Raw genomic sequence first — 15,747 nt, forward strand, 5'->3', positions numbered from 1 at the left:
GTCGTACTCTCTAAGACAGAATAAAAATATTATTTGAAGACTTAGTCTACTTTTTTTGTCCCATTATCATTCCAATTTTCCAAGTATAAAATTAAGATTGATAAAGCGATTTTATACCCTTAATGGAATATTATTCCAAATTGTTTAGCTAAATGTCTATAATGTGAAAAATAGTTTCACTTTTACCGTGGTTTCATAAAACCACAAAACTTTTTTTTGTTATTCGACTTATTTTAATAAATACCTGTTATTGAATTCAGTGAGATGTTTAAGACCCCTAATGGCTATATTAATAATAAAACAATTAATAGGCTTCTGAGTTTTATTATATTGTAGTATTTGGTTGTTTGCTCAGGTATAAAATATGTATTAAATATATATAAAAACGCTATCACTCAAAGATTCTTATAACCCAATTAAATGATAGTGGTCAGCCAACCTGACGTCAGAATGGCTGGCCACTTTATTACTTTATTATGTTCTTCAATGCAGAGGTAGCAAATGTCGTTGACGATAGCAAAGTAATAATTCTTGAATTTTCAAGTAATTTTAAAATTTGTATTTAATTAAAATCACTTAGTTTTTTGAAAGCTCAAACGAGCATACAATTAGTAAAGTTAACCAAACGGAGCCTATTCTTACGACATGTTCGTATTTCAATGTAGTTCCAAAGTCAGGAACGTGATAGCAAAAAACTGAATTTGGCGTGTTTTTGAAATTTCCCCTAAAATAACCCTCAAACATTAATTCCTCCTTTTATGCCCCTAACCCTCTAAATCTGGGGGAAACCTTTGATCTGGCAACACTAAAATCACGCCGAGTGCGGCGGGTCGGGCGACGCGACGCTTGCAGCATCATCACGTCCCCGGTCCACGCTCACGCCCCGTTGTCCCGGCCCGTCCGCTGTCTGACGAAACCTTTAGATAACCAAATCGAAAACCATTACAATAAAATCTAATAATATAATAATAGCCAACCAACCGGAGTTCTTGGGCGGTTTTGGTTACCTGCTTGGCCGCCCTACATCTACGAATTACTAAGGTCTGGATCCGGGAAAACCAGGATGGAGGGCAAGAAAACGACAGAGTTGTGGGCGGTAGTACCAGGACAGCAGCGAACTAGAGAAGATAGCTAAATGTATACCAATGTTTACGCCTGCGCGAATCTATTGATTTCTTACAGCCCCATTCAACAAAATGAGTCTAGATGCGGTATGTTAAATATTTTAAAGTATCAGTATTAAACAAATGTTATTATTATATAAATAAATTAAAAACTCTGATGAAATATTTCAATTATCAGCATAGCTACTCTTACAATCTACAACTACAATCACTGCGATAACGTCATACCCATAATCGCGCAAACAAAGCTTAACATAGTTATTTTTAATAATAATAATAATATTTTATTTATTGCAAGAATATTGTACAAAAATGTTAAGGTGGTACGTAAAACGGTCGAATATTCTGCCACACACAATGGCGCGCAAATTTATCTTAATTTACATTTTACATTATTAGTCAAAGTCAGTTCTTATATTTTCTGTATCGTACATATCATACTTTATTAAATGTGTATCAATTACAATGTCTGATGCAATCATTTATTAAATAGTACATTTTATCCAAAAGTAATACACTAAGTCGCTTTTTAAAGACTCTAGTCGGAAGATCTTTTAATTCTTTTGGTAATTTATTGTAAACTTTTAACTTTTAAAAGGCAATTAGCCTTACAAAATGTGTTTTTCCGAAACAGTTCTAGATTGATTTTTGGCACAGCCAATTTCTCCCCATGTCTACTACTTACTTCGACTTCTTCCAACGGCTAAGGATATATCGGCCTCAGCCACTTGGTTTCTCGGGCTGACCAGTCAATGGTTAACTTTAATTTTAACAGCTTTAGCAGCACTAAACAAGCAAATTAATTACACGCAGACTCAGGCAATACCTTATCCGAGTAAACTTGAAAATTTCTAACTCTCTTTTAAATTTTCCTTTACCTTTAGATATCTTCGAAACTCATGTCTCCCTAGTATATAACACGTCAGGAAAACCCGTAGATGGGGGATTGATGGGAAAATTTTCTTCCTCTTTCTCTAATATTTTTTTAAGAATTTAATTATAAAAGGTTTGTTGTGAATTTTGCTCTGAAGTTTCTTTACGAAATTACTTACAACTTTTTTTCATTTAAAGAAAAACCCTCTACTTAATAAGGTCAACCCCCTTATAGAAAATAATATCGCGCACCAGATCCGCCATTTTCATAGATTTCACTAGGAACATATGAAATGGTAGTAGATTTTCCTTACACAAGTACCGAGCGGTATCATTTTGAATAAGTTTTTTTAAAATTTATATAGCAAAACACCCACAATATGAAGGCGTATTGAATGTCTTCTTTATTACGCTCAATTGATGACGGCGCCTATTGAGTTCGAAGTTCTAACTAAACAGTCTACAAAGATTTGCATTACAGCATATGGTATAAAAAAATTGTGTGTGTCAGCTCCGACGCACGACTGGAATTTACTCCTTAAGTACGATTGTCTAAACATACGCAAAAAGAGTTTATCCAACTGAAAATAAGATTAATACCATATGAAAGGGTAAATTAACAAATTAATGAAAATAATATACATATATAAATATATATTTATTCATTTTATATACATTTATTATAACTAATCGGCGAATTATTTTACATTAATCGTTTCACAATAGTCAATTTCAGATGTGCACAAATATTTCATTAGGAATGTTGATAAATTATGTTATTATTATTATCTGACAATTAACATTTATTTTTTAAAATAATCCAATAAATTAGAACGTTGCGCCAAACAAGTAACGAGGTCATTCATCAGTAGATTTTACCTGTCATATTTTTCTCATACCGGGCGCCTTATATATGAAAATCGATTCTTAAGGAGTAAACTCCAAAAATATTTTTCATCTTTTTCTAAAAGGTGGCCAGGATCACCATAATTTACATAGGATCCAAAACCACTTGCCACTGATTACACGAATGTCTTCCAGGGCTCCAACGAAACAGACTCTTAATCGTGGAGACAATGTGTCTGTATAATTAATGCGCGATAATATTAAATAAAATTTTTGATTTTGTCAGAATACTTGCTCGAGAAACATAAATCCAGCTCCTGTATTACGAAGACTTGTAGCACATAAAAATTAAAATGAGAAAGATCATCATTTTAAGACTTTTATACCGAATGACAAGATGAGAAGAAGCAATGTACTTATATTTTTCATCAGATATTTACAATCAGTATAGTTAGCAGAAACGAATTATAAATAGTATTCTTTAAATTTATACGTAACATAAATAAATTTATTGACTCACTCATTATAAATGCACAAAGTATGATATGATTTTTTTATATTAAAATGAAATATAAATAATAAAATGTAAGAAAAACAATACCTTGTTTGTTCAAAGTTTTTACAAATAGTTCAAGTTGAATTGAACAATTAACTGAAATATTTCCCCTCTCACAAATAAAAAATCTTCTAACACAGGAGCAGCATTATTGGAACAGTGCAGGAAAACTGCAACAGGACACTGCAGAAAGCTTGAACATGAAGCATGATACATTATTTTCCTTTCAAAAATACCTAACTATCATTAATTAAATTGAAAAGGTTTTATCGTTTTTATAGTCATTTATAGTCAGTAAAATGTCAGGAATACTTATTAGGTTATACTTCTTTTATTATTTATACTTCTCTTCCGTTCTACGCCCTTGAGAAACTGGCAGTAAATGTAATATTAGAAGCATTCCATGTTCCACCTATATTTCTTTTTTGACATTCATAAGTGTACATTACGTTACCTACATCAATAAATTATTTTAGATTTTTGTATTTTTTGAATTTATTCAATTATTGAACAGGTTTGGGATATAAGAACTGTGATTTACTGAGGTTTTTCTTTATATAGAACAGGGGGAAAACAGACAGGAGGCTCACCTGATGTTAAGTGATACCACCGCCCATTGACACTCAATATAATTTTCGATAGCTTTAGTTCCAACACATGTTGACAAAGCGATATCCAAAATAAAATCGTAGGAAGCATAATGTGGAATAGGCAGAAGTAATAGCAATAATTTGTTAACAAGTAATAGATAAAGTCATGTCGAGACCACCATTAATATTTCTATTCTTTCGCAAAGAGAAATTCTACCTTCAATGATATCTCTACCACATGATTTAAATACAGAGTACACAGTTTTGCGAGTCAAATAAATAATCAGTCTTTATAAAGAGTCGCCTGTATCGAGCTCATTCATTTGCCTCGTTTAGTCTCAATATAAATTATTACAAGGAGACGTTCATAGTTCATCTTAGTAAATAAATTCGTAAAATGTCTAGTGAAAAATATAAAGGCAGGTTACAATTCGACGACGCCCTAGAGGCTAGTGGTGAGTCGTTTACGATTAGATAAATGCACTCTTTTGTTAATCAACAAAAACTTGTTTTTTTGTAACGAAATCTGTCTTTTTGATCTTTCATGACACGGGAAGAAGATAATAGCAACCATGTTTGCATGATAGAGGTAACACGTTATTAACCCGTTGATTTCCTTGCGACGTTTTTCTTCTTCGCTTAAGCAATAATTGTGCAGAAAAATTGAAAATTCTATTGGTGCATACCGCGATCGAACCTTTGAGTTACGAGATCAAGCGCCGCTGATTCTTTTTGTGATTTTCAGACAAATCACAGTGAGTAAGGTTTCTTGCATGTACCAGCTAGAGCTATTTTTTTTCAGGTTTCGGCAAGTACAATTACTGCTTGCTGGGGACATGTTGCGCGCTGATCCTCGCCATGTACGTGGATATTTTCGGCTTATCTGTGTTGCTGCCCAGCATTTCCTGTGATTTTGCTCTCACTACTAATCAACAAGGGTTACTCTCAGCTCTGCCACTTATCGGTAAAGTAAACATTTAAGATATTTAGGCCCAAATTTATTCAATATTTCCACGAAGGTTAGTAACGATTAAAACTCTTGTAAATTCCTTGTATTTATTTTCGTACTCAATAAGTATTTTTTTTTATAATAATTCATAATTTCACACGTTCAGATAATCATTTAGACAAGATAAATGTTGTATTATAATTAACTATTAAGTAATAATAATAATTAATAGTCATTTTATGAAAAAGTAAATTTTTGTATTTTATTCATATAATTGTGGTTTTTTGTAACATTTAAGTCACTTACACACATTCAGTTCACATACAAACATACAGAAATAACCTAATCTACAGAAATAATCAGTCGACCAACAAAAACAACGATATACATTAAGTAAGTACATAATATAGTCTATTTATTGGTGAGAAATGTGAAATAAATATTTAAAAATATCACATTTACAAGAACAAATACCCTCAATTAAAATAGTACTTAGGTACATTAGTAAATGAAAAAGCTTCACGTGGAATTATAAACGTCCTTCTCCTCCATCTTCTCTAAAACGCCTTCAACGTTTGAATAAAAGAAGTACTCCAACAGCCATAATATCTGTCGCATCAAATGAAAGAAACTTTTCAGTGAAAATGATTTGCCGACAGAGCAAAGCTTTCTTCGCTAGCACTTAGATGATCGCCGAACACGTTTTGGTAGAATGTTTACCGTTTTAGACTTTTAATTAAACATAACAAGACGTTGTATTTATAAATATGATAATTATGACAGAACAGACACAGAAACCTGTCCTATTTAAGAAGGCTATACCTACGTATAACATATTATTAAAAATATATATACTTGTAATATATGTCACACATATATGTCAGTAATTTAACAGTGACCACTGTTGGCCTACGGGAAAAGTCGCGAGGAAACTGACATGACTTAGACCTAAAAAACGATGGCATGTGTCAAGCAGAGAAAGCTGACACATCATGTTGCCTATTAAAATAATTAAACCATTTCAGTCAAGGACGTTGTTAAAATAAAATAATTGTAATTTGGTATTTTTATAACAGATATTACTACCGTGAATCTTACGTGACGTTATTTAAATGTTTATAGCTCAAAGAAACTTATCGTAACGATAAGATACAATCGCTGTACTGATCATTTATATGTATAATTAAATATTTAATAAAACAAATTTTATCTCAATCACGAGACTTAATAATGTGTATTTAGCAAATGTATTATGCAAAGCATATTAATCTCTAGACGAAAGTCAATGTCTAGTTCTTGTAATTTTACATTCAAGGGCCATTTATGGAGTTAAGGAGTACATATGGGCACTCCAGAGCGGAGGCTGATGGTAATTCAATGCTGATGGAAGAAGTAAGGGATGACTGAATGGGCTGTTATATCCAGAAGACAGTGTGAACGATGATTAAATTTTGATATTGATGAATTAATGTATCCATTGAAAAGCTTAGTTGAAAATCGGTACTTAAATCCCCGGGAACTCAGTCATATTCCTTTGTCATTCCAGAATAAATTTCGTAGCGGTGAAATCTACGAAAATTGTAGTAAATACTAAAACACTCAGTTTACCAGAGAACTGCAAGCTATTGTACTGTATCAAAATGATATCCCTAGTGTATTGGTTGAAATGTTTATTTATAAAGTATTTGCAAATACTCGATATTAATACATTTATTTAAACTATATTCGTATGTGAATAAAACCTGTTATACTTAGTTCAACATAATCTATATTTTAGGGACCATGATATCGTCGTACGTTTGGGGCTTATGTGCTGACACCCTGGGTCGCAGGAAGACGATATTATTGGCAATGCCCATCGGGTCCAGCATTAGTCTGCTCACCAGTTTGGCGCCGAATTTTATCGCACTTTGCATTTTAAGATTCTTATCGGCTTGTTTGTAAGTCAGTTGCTATCAATTAAACTTTTAATACACGCCATAAGAAACAGACTATGGAAACTTAAAAATATCATAGGCATGTTAGTTAAGTGCTAAACAGTGGTAACTGAAAAAAAATAGTACACAACACTGTAGTAGTTCAGTTACAGTTCACATTTTAAATCAAAATGACGAGTCACCCTAAAATAGTGTCCAAAAATACTTTAAATAAATCTTTACAAATGACAAGGACTCCATCTTTCAATAATGAGAGTTCCATAGGTGAAGAGGTTTCCCCAAAAAATATAATTTTCTAATTAAATAATTATATATTTTTTACTGATAAATGATAGTTGACATACGTTTTAATTTAAAATAAATTACGCATTATTTTCCAACCAAATAATTGAAAATACTAAAGAACCTCTACAACTACAAATTAAAAAACCTTCCTCTTCTAGTCTCTCATCAGCGAATACAGCCGCGTTCGTCCTCATGGGGGAAAGCGTCCCGAGACATCACAGAAGTCAGTTCATGTTTTTAATGGCAAGTTCAACGATGATTGGACAACTGAGCACATGTTGTGTGTATTCAAATTTATTACTACAAATTAATTTAGCTCCATTTTGGTACGTTTAATTAAAATGTATCAAAAGTCTATAATATGAATTCTTTTAGTGCCGGCTCTCGGAATCTTCAGACTATCGTTTCATATTGAGGTCCCATGGCTTAACATGGTCTACCGTCCATGGAGACTGCTGCTACAAACTCTTTGCTTGCCTAGTATCGTAATGATAATTGCCATGATCTTCTTCGAAGAGAGCCCTAAATTCCTTCTCAGCAAAGGAAGAGATGAAGAGGCGTTAGAAGTTCTAAAGAAAATATTTAAATGGAACACAGGAAGCGATACGGAGTTATATAAGGTTACAATTACATACATATATTATATAAACAAGAAAGACCGACGAAAGAAGAAGGGAAAGAACAAATCTCGTCCTCACTCTTAAATTATATTCTATTAAAAAAGCCGCCTTAGACGACTCCAAACGTCTTAAAACATTTTGGAAATAAATATGACGCATTTAAACGGTGAAATGATATTTGAACTAGGTGCAATTTATTCAATAGAAAAATATAGAGTTACCTGTCTAGTATACTTATTAATTTCTGATTAAATATACTATGTTCACTTTCAGGTAACCTCGGTATACCTGGAGCAGTCGGAAATGACGAATAGCACGGAAAAGTCTGTAATGAAGAAAGTCTGGAACCAAACGGCACCGCTCTTCAAACCACCTCTACTTAAAAACTCTTTACAACTCTACTTCATTCTACTGTGCGCTTACATGACGTAAGTGTTTTATCTTTACGATAATTAACTATTTTAATTGAATGTTTTAAATTAAATATATAATATTTGTTAATATTTTAATAGTATGATTAAAAAAACAAAATCCGATGGCCTATGCCTTATCATTCATACTGGACCAAATCAAGGATGTAATAAATAAGAGGCAAGTAAAAAGTAGGTTATATCAGGACCGTAGTAAGAGATCCGTGGTATCTGCCTATTAAAAGGCCGGCAACGCACTCACGAACCCTCTGGCATTGAGAGTATCCATGGGCGGCGGTATCACTTAACATCAGGTGAGCCTTCTGCCCGTTAGCCCCCTGTCCTATAAAAAAAATTTAGTTCAACAGGCTTCACAATGTGGATTCCAACTGTCACCAACGCCTACTTCGACAACGACAGCCCGACGACAGGAAAGACGTTTTGTGAAATCGCCAGTTCCGCGGTCCGACGCACTCTGTATAACAACGGTGTAAGCTTTTATGACTATAAAATTTACAGCATTTTTGTTCATACAATGTTACCGATTAATTATTAAATCCAACTTAATAATAATAAGTAGGTAGTACTTGAAGCGTTGATGTACATAATTATATTGTAAAAATGTTGTTTAACCTAACTTACAGAGCTCGCTTATCAAAGAAGACTGTGATGACATCATCAAGCCCAACACCTTGTATGCTGTAATGGTATATTCAGGTCTTTGCGGAGCTCTTAACCTTCTTCTTACCTTCCTAGTTGGGCCTTTAGGAAAGAAGACCACGACGTTAATGATATTTATAATCACCATTTCTTGTGGAGTGTTCCTTCTCTTCGTCAGGATACCGATGTTGAGCATTCTTCTGTTTTTCATCTTCCCCTATGTGGCCTTAATCTTGGGAAATATCAACACGTACTTAGTGGAGCTAACTCCTACGTACTTAAGGTTTGTATTTAAGGTCCTTCATAAAATAATATGAGAAATAAATCTACTGATTTATTATCTTCGAATATTCTAATAAATAGATGTTAACAAAGTTAGTTATTGCTGTCTTCCGCGCTGCACCCGTGGGTGGCGCCGGGAGCCCCGTTACGCCCGTGGGCTTGCGGGGGGTATCAGTTTCGCGCCCCGCTCAAGGGCGGGGCGGTCGTTGTGGCGGGCCTGGAGCGGCCCTGGGTCTTTTAGGTGCTACACTTTTCGGCTAATGGAGAGCGCGATGTATCGACGCTGTCAGAATGGCTTTTGTAACCCTATCATAATTATAGACTACCTTATTTATTGTCTTTATGTATAATTGATAATTAATGCAATGCTTATGCTATAGAACTAAATTCTACTATTAAATTACGTAAATGTATTATTGTAGGTATAATGATTTCGGCAGTCCACTAAGATTGAGGTAAATATCACCTCTAAAGCTTTTTATTTTATACATGCCTGCTTATTAAATAAGCTTACTTAAACAATGCAATAGGATACAACAAATTTAACAAATGCGTACGAAACTGAGCAATACAATTTATTTGATATTTTCGTGTGTCAATTTAATGTATGCATGTATGCTTTTAGGGGCATGGCGACTTGTTTGTCAGTTCTTGTTGCGCGAGGTTTCGGATTTATCAGCGTGCAAGTCATCGCGAATCTCTTGGCTGATTACTGTGTACCCCTGATAATATCATACGTTCTGCTCGGACTAAGTGAGTTATGTTTTGATAACAATATGTCTTCTTTTATCTTTCTTTTTTGTGTTGTGTGGTATTAATAAATGTAACTTAAAAAACACCCATATTTCAGGTGGATTAATAGCGGCCTTTTTCCTGCCAGCGGACGTCAAGAAACCTGTGATTCAAGAGGAATCTTGCAAAAAGTGCTCTAGCTCAGACTCTATAGATCGAAATAAATGTTAAAGTATTCAAAGTGACTCTAGTGTTTTATTCTGACATAATAATGAACGCAAAAAAAGAGGATTTTCTGAGTTAAGGATTTAAAAATAAAAATAAAAATAGCCTTTATTACTGATAACATCATTATAGTTCTATCTCTCTTGTAATAAATAATTTTCAATATATTACAATGCCTTTCATATTTATTTTAATACAATCAGTTTCATGCACATTTAGCAATTTAATTTTTATTTCAATTATGATAAGATTACATGCACTTTTAATCATTAATAATAATATTTAGATAAATAATATAAATATAAATTAGATTCATTTTAATTTTCGACATCGGTAAATTTATTATCAGTTTGCCTTTTGGCATAGGCCTCCCCTATACTATTCCATCTATCTCTATTTGTGGCTTCTCTTTGCCATGTTGTTCCAGCTACCTTCCTAATATAATCTTGTTTTTTGCCTTCCTTTCTTTCTTTTTCCATCCCGAGGATACCATTCAGTAACATCTTTTGTCCATTTTCCCTTATTGTTTCTTATCATATGGCCTACCCAGTTCCATTTAAGCTTTTTCACTGTGTAAGTGACATCCATAACTTTTGTCTTGCTTCTTATATTCTTAAGTTTAACTTTGTCTCTTAGCTTGAGGTTTAGGATGCTCCTCTCCATTTTGTTTTGGCACACTCTGAGTGCTCCACTCTGTTTGCTAGTGAGGGCCCAGTTTTGTGCTCCATACGTTAAACTTGGTAGTATGCAAGAGTTGAACACTGTAGTCTTATCTTTAAGGGGCATATGTGGATTCTTCATAACTTCCTTTAGAGACCAGAATCTTTTCCAAGCTTTATTTATTCTGATGTTAACTTCTTTTTGCATTTGATTTTCCGGTGCAATGATCTGTCCTAAATATGTATATTCATTGACATATTCTATTTGATTTGAGTCTAACAGTATGGGTGTTTTTATGCTGTTTGTCATTAGTTTTGTTTTGTCTAGATTCATAGTCAGACCCGTACCTTTCTGCTCTCTCTGTCTAATTGCGTTAACATTGTTTTTAAAGTTTTGAGTTAAGGATTTAGCATTCTTCTATTATATTCTTTATATAACTTCATTTCGATCAAAGCCACAGCACTTGTGACGTGAAAATTGCAATCAAAGACATAATATCAAATATTTGTGTATTAATTACACTATTTTTTTTAATTTATGATATGAAAATCAAACCTTTGCTCTTTATACAAGTTAAGAAGTTTTTAGTTGGAAAATTCTAGATACAAACCAATAACTCACTAAATATAGTATATTTTCTTACTTATCTAATTACTCACTAGAGTGACTAATTTGTTTAGAGTGGAACGAAAGATGTATCCACGATGAAACCGTGAGCGTAGCAGAGCACTAACCAGAAGAGCATAAAAATTTAGTAGTTAGCATGGAGCATTTCTTCTGGATTTCGTAAAAGCAACATCTCAATAACATACAATTTACATAATTTATTACAATGATGTTTAATTATTTTTAATAATATGAATCCCATATTTTTCCATATTATGTTCTACTGGTAAGTACTTCACAGACATTGTACCACGACGTATAACTTTCCTTACAACCCTTTTTAGAAGTGCGTAGCTGCTACGAGAACTATATATATATATATATATATATATATATATATAGTTCTCTATATATATATAGTTCTTGGTTTATAACAACTACCTGTACCCCGCATAATTTCGGATGTTACATAGCCGATAGCGTTGTAACCTTTTCTGATGAAACATGTTAAACCAAAAGGTTTTAGGTAAATTCAACAAAAGAAACTTGTCAGCTATTAATATTACTGTAGATTTATAGCGACTCTATAGAAACGTTATTCTATGAACATAACAATCTTTAGTACTGTACAATAGTATTACCTTTGTCATGAATTCTAAATGTATCTATATTATTAATAGTTACATCACAACTATTCATTTCGGGTTAAGAATAGTAAACAAGTTGTCTGAATTGAGTAGCCGATATGGACGATATTACAGGTGAAAAGCTGGATTTTGAAGAAGCCATAAATAAAACTGGTAAGAATAAAAATGTATGAAAACAAATCAGCTCTGGTTAATAAATATTATGACTACATCGAATCTCAATTTAAATTTTTTTACATAAATCTACGAAATGCGATGGAAATAGAACAAAAAATTGCATATCTTCCAAATATAATTAAGGGTGTGTTTACATCATCGAGCGACGTCATGAGTTGATGTTGAGTGGACGAAAATACAATGCGACATTCTTTAACTATTTCAGGTTTCGGTAAATATAATGTTTGTCTACTAATTGTTTGTTGCCTGTTGATTTTGGCGATGTACATAGACATATTTGGTTTGTCCATTGTGTTACCGGATGTGGCCTGTGATATGGGACTATCGACGTCGCAACAAGGACTTCTCTCAGCGATACCGTTGATTGGTAAGATAGATAATATGTAATATAACTACCAACATATATCTATAGTGCTTGTTTAATACTCCGCCTAGGTTTTTATCGTATATTATCGTATTATTTTATCCTCACTCAGGAGTCATGATTTCTTCATATGTCTGGGGACTAAGTGCCGACACGATCGGACGACAGAAGACATTGTTATTGGCCATGCCGGTGAGCATTTTTTGGAGTTTAGCAGCTAGTATGACGCCTACGTACACTTCCTTGGCACTGCTGAAACTTATGTCAGCTGGCTTGTAAGTCTTCGCAAGTATTTGCGCTCTCACGTCCAATAAGTACTCAATTAATACTGTGTGTTTTACGTTTTTAAGTTCATCATCAGCGAATGCTGCAGCATTTGTACTTCTAGGAGAAACTGTTCCTTCTGCTTACAGGAGCAAATTTATGTTTCTTATGGCCAGTGCTACTATGTTTGTGCAGCTTATAATAAGTAGTGAGTAAATTACGTTAATAATGTAATATATTTTGTATACGGCTGCAGACCGTAAGATGCGTAGCGAATTTTATGTTATATAAATAAAAGTCATATAAGTCACATATCTATCATACATACCTACTTACTTAGGTACTTGTGAATGTTATGAAACATACAATGTTATATTATTATCAACATTATTGTTTAAATGATAGACTATGCGCGGCCTTGAGTGCATTAAGAGCATATTTTTCTAACTAAATCGGAGCATCTAACAGTTTTGCATTATATATACAAATAAATACGTCGAAATATATAATGAAAAAGAAAAAAAATCACACAAACTATTAACATTTATTGAATTCCTGTGTTTTAGTTGTTGCACTTCCCATTCTTCAGCTTTCCTTCAGCATTAACATGCCCTTGATCAACCTGAACTACCGACCCTGGCGTCTACTCCTCCAGCTAATAACATTGCCAGGGATATTTGGGACTATAGGTATTATATGGGTGCGAGAGAGTCCTAAATTCCTACTAAGTAAGGGTCACGAAAAGGACGCGATCGACGTATTGGAAACTATACATAAATGGAATAAGGGATCGAGAGAATTCAAAGTGAGTTTCAACACCCGTTAGTAATTTATATCATTAGTTTATGTAAGCACGTGCTTATAACTGTATTTTTTCTTGAAGATATCATCAATATATCTCAAGGAAACAATCACTACATATTCTGGAAATTCAGTTTGGAAAAAGCCTTGGAAACAAACGGCACCTCTCTTTAAACCACCACTTTTAAAAAACTCTCTGATACTTTACTATATTTTACTATGTGCATACATGACGTAAGTTAAATTTGCTATAAGATTATCTTGTTTATTAAATCAAAAGACAAGTAGTAAAAATTAATTGTTTTGCCAGGTCGACTGGCTATACAATGTGGGTGCCAACAATGACAAACGCGTATTTTTATGGAGAAGATAAGACTGGGAAAACTTTTTGTGAAGTGGCCAGTAAAGCTGCTTCTCACAAATTGGTGTGTTCATACTGCTAAATTACCTGACTCCCGCGGAGTTTCCTACCTGTCTGCTTTTATCTTAAATTTATCACATTCATTTACTATATAAATAGATAGTTAACAGTAAGATTCAGGTATAGATCTTTAATAGATGCTTCAAGTGATGGTCAATTGTAAGAACGAAGTTACTAAGACTTTCTAACTCTGATAGCTCTTTATTTTTATTATCGTATAGTTTTGAAGATAACAAGCTCCTTATGCGGCAGATCCTAGAAAACTTAAATTAAAACAAAGTTAAGTATTAATTACTTAATAATACAAGTTTATTCAAATTGCCTTGAATGTTCCAAGGGCAGTAGTCAAAGCTCGTACTTGCTACGTAGTTTAACGTAACAAGTGTTAAACGTAGACGCGGCTGACGTTCGCTACGACTCCGTAGCGGCTACATCAGCTTATTATTAGCTTCCTACCTCTACGGCGTAGCTTAGATAGCTAAGCTCAGCTGTTCTACTTCGAATTAAAATTACTTTAATACTTGTTTCTTTTTCAGACCGCTGATTGTAGTACCACAATTCAACCTATGACATTATATGCGGTCATGTGCTATTCTGGCATGTCGGGGACGCTAAATTTACTTCTAACATTCATAGTCGGGCCACTGGGTAAAAAAAGGACAACGTTATTAGTTTTTATTATCGCTATCATAGCCGGTATACTGCTTCTTTTCGTGAAGCAATCGATAGCCAGCATTGGACTGTTCTTCATATTTCTTTATGTGGCTTTAATATTGGGAAACGTTAATACGTATTTAGTGGAATTAAATCCGACACAATTAAGGTAGATTTTACATTTATCTTACGCACTGCTTGGGAACCCAGATTCATATTACTTCAATTAATGAACCTTGTTTCTGGCTACCAGCTGTTCGCTCTCTATGCGAGTATATGTGACGAGTGGGCTCAGAGGCAGAGGGCTGCTTATATAATAAAGATACATTTTTTCACAAAATTCTATGCTATTTATATTAGTTCTGGGGAATAATTCAACTCATAATTTACACATTACTTAAGAATTTTGAACTATTATTGAAATACTAAACGATATTTTTTTTATAGAGGAATGGCGACATGTTTGTCTGTAGTTGTAGCCAGAGGCTTCGGCTTCTTCAGCGTTCAGCTAATCGCGGCGTTGTTGTCTGACCACTGCAGTCCAATGATTGGAGGATACATCGCTCTCATTACAAGTGTGTATATTAGATTATAAGATAATTCACTTAGTTTGATCATGGTCAAATAGTAAGCTATTCTGCCTTGAAGTCGTAAATATTTAGAACTCGCGGACATGAATAAAATAAAAAGATGATCTCAAAAATTATAATAAAGTAATTATGGAAAATTTTCGTTATCTTTATCTTACTGACTCATCATATACGTGTTAATAAGTAGTGTCCACCGCGGGGGCCATAGTGACTCAAGCTCGATTAGTGCACTTTGAACCCTCGGTTCAACTTTGGAACCCTTGTCTTCCACAATTTTGCGAAAAGTGAACAATTTCTAAACTTGGACTCGTCATCGAAAGTGTTTCTTTATATTGCAGGTGGATTGCTCATAGCGATGTGGTTACCGGCAGACAACTCTCCAAGTGGAAACAGTTAAAATATTCTACAATTTTCGATAAGGTTTTAGTCAAACTAAACAATTATACTTTGCGAAATAACGTTATAGTTTTCCTC

At 33.6% G+C, this 15,747-nt stretch overlaps 2 protein-coding genes across 7 annotated transcripts; both read left to right on the top strand.

Annotated features, from left to right (window-relative positions):
• Positions 1-4,296: 4,296 nt before the first annotated feature.
• On the top strand, positions 4,297-10,109 carry LOC110992060 (synaptic vesicle glycoprotein 2B). 2 transcript variants are annotated; one of them, XM_045629315.1, is made up of 11 exons: positions 4,297-4,444; positions 4,792-4,953; positions 6,716-6,878; positions 7,319-7,440; positions 7,536-7,780; positions 8,054-8,208; positions 8,551-8,680; positions 8,835-9,133; positions 9,555-9,587; positions 9,758-9,885; positions 9,983-10,109. In XM_045629315.1, the coding sequence occupies exons 1-11, from the start codon at positions 4,387-4,389 to the stop codon at positions 10,093-10,095; spliced, it is 1,608 nt and encodes a 535-aa protein (XP_045485271.1). In that variant the 5' UTR covers positions 4,297-4,386; the 3' UTR covers positions 10,096-10,109. The 2 variants fall into 2 exon arrangements, with proteins under 2 accessions (XP_045485271.1, XP_022113419.2); XM_022257727.2 differs by lacking the exon at positions 9,555-9,587.
• Positions 10,110-12,034: 1,925 nt separating this feature from the next.
• LOC110992084 (synaptic vesicle glycoprotein 2A-like) lies at positions 12,035-15,724 on the top strand. 5 transcript variants are annotated; one of them, XM_022257750.2, is made up of 10 exons: positions 12,035-12,155; positions 12,385-12,546; positions 12,656-12,818; positions 12,894-13,015; positions 13,374-13,612; positions 13,691-13,842; positions 13,919-14,033; positions 14,566-14,852; positions 15,131-15,258; positions 15,612-15,724. In XM_022257750.2, the coding sequence occupies exons 1-10, from the start codon at positions 12,101-12,103 to the stop codon at positions 15,668-15,670; spliced, it is 1,482 nt and encodes a 493-aa protein (XP_022113442.2). In that variant the 5' UTR covers positions 12,035-12,100; the 3' UTR covers positions 15,671-15,724. The 5 variants fall into 5 exon arrangements, 4 of the variants coding, with proteins under 4 accessions (XP_022113442.2, XP_045485283.1, XP_022113443.2 ...); XM_045629327.1 differs by lacking the exon at positions 15,612-15,724 and having other exon boundaries at positions 14,566-14,677; positions 15,131-15,228; XR_006750397.1 differs by lacking the exons at positions 13,919-14,033; positions 15,612-15,724 and having other exon boundaries at positions 14,566-14,677; positions 15,131-15,228.
• The last annotated feature ends 23 nt before the right edge of the window (positions 15,725-15,747 follow it).

This window comes from Pieris rapae, chromosome 8, assembly GCF_905147795.1.
Source record: "Pieris rapae chromosome 8, ilPieRapa1.1, whole genome shotgun sequence".
Taxonomy (NCBI): domain Eukaryota; kingdom Metazoa; phylum Arthropoda; class Insecta; order Lepidoptera; family Pieridae; genus Pieris; species Pieris rapae.